General features: G+C 42.7%; 1 protein-coding gene across 8 annotated transcripts in view; it reads left to right on the top strand.

Annotated features, from left to right (window-relative positions):
* The first annotated feature begins 1,162 nt into the window (after positions 1 to 1,162).
* Positions 1,163 to 6,000, top strand: part of SRP68 (signal recognition particle 68) — a 30,692-nt gene continuing 25,854 nt past the window's right edge. For all 8 annotated transcript variants that reach the window (XR_013347843.1, XR_013347842.1, XR_013347841.1 and 5 more), the window contains exons 1-3: positions 1,163 to 1,414; positions 4,800 to 4,866; positions 5,608 to 5,721. Coding sequence is in view for 2 of the 8 variants with exons in the window: in XM_077832891.1 (XP_077689017.1) it covers positions 1,201 to 1,414; positions 4,800 to 4,866; positions 5,608 to 5,721 (395 nt within the window). In the remaining 6 variants the exon portion in view is untranslated. The remainder of the gene's footprint in view (positions 1,415 to 4,799; positions 4,867 to 5,607; positions 5,722 to 6,000) is intronic.

Below are 6,000 nucleotides of genomic sequence, written 5' to 3'. Positions count from 1 at the left end.
ACATCAAAGTAAAATCTAGTGTCTTGTCTCCACTGGAATGTTGCATTGAGATAGAAATCTTTGTGTAAAATCACACTTTTTTTTCAGGGAAGACATGGCTTAAATGAAAGCATCCAGCTATAAAGCCAGCACCAGTGGGAAGGAGAGCAGAGATGTGTTTTCAGCTGTGATTTGAAAGGAAATGGAGAAGCAATGAGGCAGGGACACAGCAGGGCGATTGTCCCCAACTATTTCAGCTCACAAAACAAGTATGTAGGAGGACTGGGAAGAGGCTGGATGACTGGCAAGTAGAAAAGTGGCAATGTCTAGGGTAAGGATTAAATCCCAGCAGTTTCCAGAGCCCTCTCTCCACATCCTGTGGGGGCTCCGCAAAGGGAGGGAGGTTACAGTATGGCCCTACATCAGCTAGAGATGGGCCCAAGATGCAAATTGGGGATTGTGTGTGGAGTCTGACTCCCTTCCTCCCTGGAGTTATGGGGTGTTGGCACCTGAGGTTGGGGCGCAGCCTGTTAGCTGCAACATTTGTGCCAGGTAGGGTTGCCAACTCTGATTGAAACTATTCCAAGAGTCGTTTTCCCCAACATGATGTAATGTCATTTTCTTAAAAATATCTGATTAAAATCTCCCAGATCGCTTTCAGTAGTCATCAGGAGATCGATGCCCATTCTGGGAGACTCCAGGCCTATCCTGGAGGGTTGGCAACCCTAGTGCCAGGATTTGGGCTCTGGTTCTCACCCTCCCCTCCCAGCAAAGCGCAGGGCATTCACACCCGGGGGGGTTGGCCTGGCGGGTTACAGGTGCAGCTAGACTACCAGCCAGGGTCCAGCTTAGGTTCCCACCCGCTCGCAGGACTCAGGCCCAGGGGGCAGGCAAGGCCAATCCGCTGCGCCCTCCAGGGCTTGGTGCCCAGACACCAGGGTGATGGGCACCAGAGCTTCGATCAGGGCTGCGGGTGGGGGACAGCGTGTGTGAGCCCCACCCAGGGCAGGGTGGGGGCGTGAGGGGCGGGGCAGATCCTGTAGAGGAGTGGGGAGGAGGGGCTGCCGGCCCCACCTCCAGTGACGACAGCAGCCCTTTCCCCGCCCGCGGGCCGGGCCCAGCTCTCACAACGAGGCCGGAAAGGGCTCAAATTGCAGCTTGGAGGCCGCCCCCAGCTCCCCGGCCTGCCGGGTCCTCCTCTATCCCAGCTCTCCCCGCGCCATGGCCTCCACGCGCAGCTCTACTCTCCCGGCCCATGATGCTGCGCGGCGGCGGCGCAAGATGGCGGCGGAGCGGCAGGTGGCCGGCGGCGGTGGCCGCCGCGGGGGAAGCGGCGGCGGTGGCGGGGCCGGGGCCGGCCCGGAGGAGAACAAAGAGAATGAGAAGCCCGCGGGGCCGAAGGCGGGGAGCCTCGGGGACAGCCTGGGCCTAGAGAGTATCCTGCCGGGCCGGCCGGGCGGAGGGGCCGCGAGTGAGGACGTGTCAGTCAGGCCGGGCGGCGGGGAAGCCCAGAAAACACCCCCTCCCCCATACACACATACACGCGCGCGCGCTCTGTAAAACGGAGATTTTTTTTTACAGAGCCGGGTGGATTCCTAGCGTGGCTCCGTGCTCCCCGCCAATGTGTCCACAGGCAGCCCAGCTGTATCTGCCTTGGGTGTTCGCTTTGCACTGTTAACAGACGAGGGTGGGGTATTCGGGAGAGGGGAGAAACAAAGGCGTGGCGGCGTGTAGTCATGTGGCTTTGGAAAAAATGCTGGCGAAAGGGACCGGAAAGCAGCTTTTTTCTCTTTTTCACGCTCCCTCCACACTGATTATTAAAAGGGGCAGCTTTCTGTATGGTAATTAAGTTACATTAACTAGTCAGTTTGGAAAGAGCGGAGACTGGCCTTGGCAGGTGGGAAGGGAAGAGTTTCAATTGTACACTATAATGGAAGCATTTTTATGGCTTTATGCATATATAGCCATCCTGTCCAGAGTCTGAAGCTGTCCGCCACGCAAAGACAAATTGGATCCTATTCAGAATATTAGATCTCAGGTTTGAAGTAATTCTTTGCATATTGCTTTTACTGGTATTTCTTGGTACTCTAAGGCTCTCATTCCTGTTTTGATGGGCCCTTGTGCTGGGCATTGCTGAGCTGTCATTCAGTTGTATATTCTTTCATCCAAAATAGAAGTATTTCTGAGATGAGGTAAAGAGTAGTGTGAGATTTGTTATGGGTTAGAAAATGGAGAAACAAATGGGAGGTGTCAGGCACTGACTGGTATTGCTGGGATGTTTTAATAATATAAATTGGTATAGTAGCATTAAAAAAAACACTGGATGACACTGGATTAGGCTTCTGGTAACATCACTCTGCTTCTGCAGAAAATGGGATGTAAACTTTTCATCTTTGATGTCAACTATGATTTTATCCTCTTGACACCACCCTTGCAGCCAGTGTAACAAATATCACTAACCCTCAAAAATGGAAAATTCCAGTCTAGATTTTATTTGCTTGGTGTATGGACATGTGGCATATGAATTTTACTCAATACTAATGTTTGGTTTCTCCAAGAGAACTTGTTATCGTGGATAAAATAGGTGAGTGACAGGAACGTTAGCAATTACAGTTTTTATCATCCTAGCGTGATAGGTATGTTTTGTGTAGCATGTAACTTCCACAAAAAGCTATGGAGAGCAGAGGATCTTTCCTGGCAGTTGTTATAACTATAATGGAGTTAATCAGAATGGGTAGTTTTAAATAAAGTATTTTATATGGGAGTATCATTATTGTTCTCAGGGGAAAGTAAAGTATTCGGTTTCTCTGAATTTGTAAACAAAATAGCACTTTAACAGTTTTTTAAAAATACATAGTAATCCACATAAGTCCCTTTTATCCACATCTGTATTTTTTATCACACTATGCGGAGAGCACAAGATGCTTCTAAAATATAGAAAAACTAGGAATTGCTTTGGCTAAGTGAAGCCTCATACATATTGCCATGTGTCAACCTGAAGACTAACCAGAAGCTTGGGATTCTGTCCAATCACTGAAGAGATCTGTGAGGTAGTTTTTTATAAAGTTGATTTACCTGTTGGTACTTTAATTAAAGCTGTAGGCTTTTTCTTGTGAGACGTTTTAGTGTGAAACTAGCTTAGCTGCACAGCTGTTGCGAAACTGAGTTGTATCTTGCAGTAGGAAGAAATGCAAATTGAAATGAGGACACAAGTCATAACTTAACTTCTGGCAATAGTGATATAATTTAGCATTTGTAGATAAAGTGGCAGTCCCAGTGTCACATCAGTGGTGGTAGGCATGCCCAAATCAACAAAATTGTAAGTAAAAGAGCTCTTATGAATATAATATAATAATGAATATTTATATAACTAAACAATCTAAAATAAATTAAAAGAAAATTCAAGGTAAATACTTAGAATTAGGAAAAATTAGAAGAAAAAAGTAATTTGTTGTAAAGCTTCCCCATGCTCCAAAATGAAGACTCCTTTGTTCTATAAATATTAGCTAGTGGTGTAATTTTAATAGTTAAGTAGTTCAAGCACTGTATTTTAGGTGTACTTTAAAAGCAGCATCTTTATCTTAAAGTACCTCTGAATGAAAGGGACTTCAATTTAATTATTTTCTTCCATAACTACTATAATTGGTATTAGTTTTGACAAGATTAGTAGTGCTCATAGGTGCTGTAGGAAATGTAATTTTAGGATTTATATGTAAAGATTGTGGAGATTGATTCTTAAATATAAGTGAGGCACTCTGTGTCCAAAAACACTTCTCTTGAGCTAGATGTTTTCTGCATGTGTCTTTCCCCCAAAATAAAAACACTGATTATCATTTAAATGAATTGAATGAGTAAAATCCATGAGGGTCACCAAAATGTACAGTGCATGTTTCTTTTGTGTAGTATTCATTAATTGAAAGTTTTTTGAGAGTGAAGCAAACGCCGGACACACCAGTAAATCAGTCAGTGTTTATGCTAAAGATCGTAATCTTGTCTGGAAACCATTACATGAAAAAAAGAATTGGTATGTAAATGCTGTTACATTGTTCTCCCACAAAACACTTATGGAAGTAATATTAATTTTAATTGTTTTTTAAATTTGCTTTACTAGTTTTCTTTTAACCAATTTTTAGTGCAAAATTAAACCTTAAATTATTCCTACCATCCTTTTTACAGGAATATGTATACTTAGGATATGGTTCACTTGGTGAAGACTGCTTTAGGAAATCACAATGTAGCAATTATAATACATTCAGTAAAGTGCCTGTAACATCCTTTTCAGGAGAGATCAAACAGTAAAACTCAGCAATGATTCTAAAATTAAAATTTTGCTGGCATAGCTCTGTCAGATGTAGTTTTTTGTTTTGTTTTGTTTTTTTGGCCGCATAGCTATACCAACAAAACCGTAGGGTAGACACTGTTATACCAGCATAAATGCTTTTGCTGGTATAGCTCATTTCACTCACTGTGTTGGAATACTGACAAACACTATTGTGTTGGTATAATTGCATCTACAGTAAAAGGGTTTTGCTGGTATAACTGTACTGGCAGACCTAGGTGTAGACCTGGCCTTAATTTGTATCCATAGAATTCTGAAAAATAAAATATGGTGGTGAGCAAATTTTTGCAGACCAATCAGCTCTTGCATTTCTTGTTGAAAGGTTTCACTAATTCCTCTCTTGTGCACCGGACCAATATCTGTTTTAATGTTTGTGTGTCAGAAAAAATCCTGTAGAGTTCTGTCTTCTCCCATTGGTCTTGGTATGCCATTCTATCCTAAACTCTGTACAATCATAAATGTTCCTTAATGTGAATTCCAGTCCTTCAGATTATTAAGGAATCCCAACAGCAGCATGGTTTACGGCACGGAGATTTCCAGAGATACAGGTTAGTATGTTAGCAAATAACACCAAGGCATTTTATATGTAATAGGCAATATACTTACCTTGATTAGTGTAAATCACCATGCCGAGTCAGTTTTAGCTCCGAGCATGTTTATGTGCCAGTTTGCTGCCATAGGCAGCAAAAGATGATTACTTTGAAAACCAGTTGCCAAATAAAGAGCTATTGGTAGGGGCCTTACTGTAAATGGATGTCCCCATTGTCTGTAAATGAAATTAATGCTCTTTGACTAATCAGATTATTAGAATACTGGGGTTAATTTGTTGCTTGGTTTTTGTTCCCTCATATTTTCGTTAATGACCTCACTAATACCTTGTTAATAGCCACTGAACTTGTCTTAAACTGATTTTTTGTGGGTGCGTGTCTGTGTGTACATTACCTCTTCTAAGAAATCATTTGGAACGCAGAGAGCATCACTCTTTTAGTTAGTCCAAGTCAGTGGCCATGACATGTCTGTTTACATATTGCTTTATTGCTACATTTTTCTTGTCTTTTTTAACCATCTGCCATATCTCAGGTTTAATGCTCCTATTACATTTCTTAAACTTGGCTATGTATTGTATTGTTTAGAAACGTTCACTCCCAAAAACTTATGTATTGTCATACCAGGTACATTTTGTCCAGCATTTTCTGATTATTCAATATAGGTTGGCAATGGAAGAGGGATACATAGGAGCCAAGTCACATTCTTTGAAAGGACTGATTTTATTTTGTGGTTATTTGCAGGGGTTATTGCTCCCGCAGGCTAAGACGACTCCGAAAAACTCTTAGCTTCAAGATGGGAAATAGACACAAGTTCACAGGGAAGAAAGTAACTGAGGAGATTCTCTCTGACAACAGGTATTCGGCATGGGGAGAATCTGTTGTTGGGTAGCAGTGCATTAGTGAATCACTCCTGGAGGTAATTTATCTTCACATAGGTCACAAATGAAAACAGTTTGGGTGTTCTCCTAGTTCACAGTTTTAAACCACTTACTTTTGTGGAGAGTTTTTAATTTTTTAAGAGTTTTAAAACCTAAAATAAAGACCCAAGTTCAGACTAGAATATAGGGAACTGGGGCATTGATAGTGTAGTGTGAGGGGAAAACGTAATTCCTGCCCTCACTGCCTAGCCCTAGC

This window comes from Eretmochelys imbricata, chromosome 14, assembly GCF_965152235.1.
Source record: "Eretmochelys imbricata isolate rEreImb1 chromosome 14, rEreImb1.hap1, whole genome shotgun sequence".
In the NCBI taxonomy this organism is placed as follows: domain Eukaryota; kingdom Metazoa; phylum Chordata; order Testudines; family Cheloniidae; genus Eretmochelys; species Eretmochelys imbricata.
This window is presented reverse-complemented; position numbering and strand designations above follow the sequence as displayed.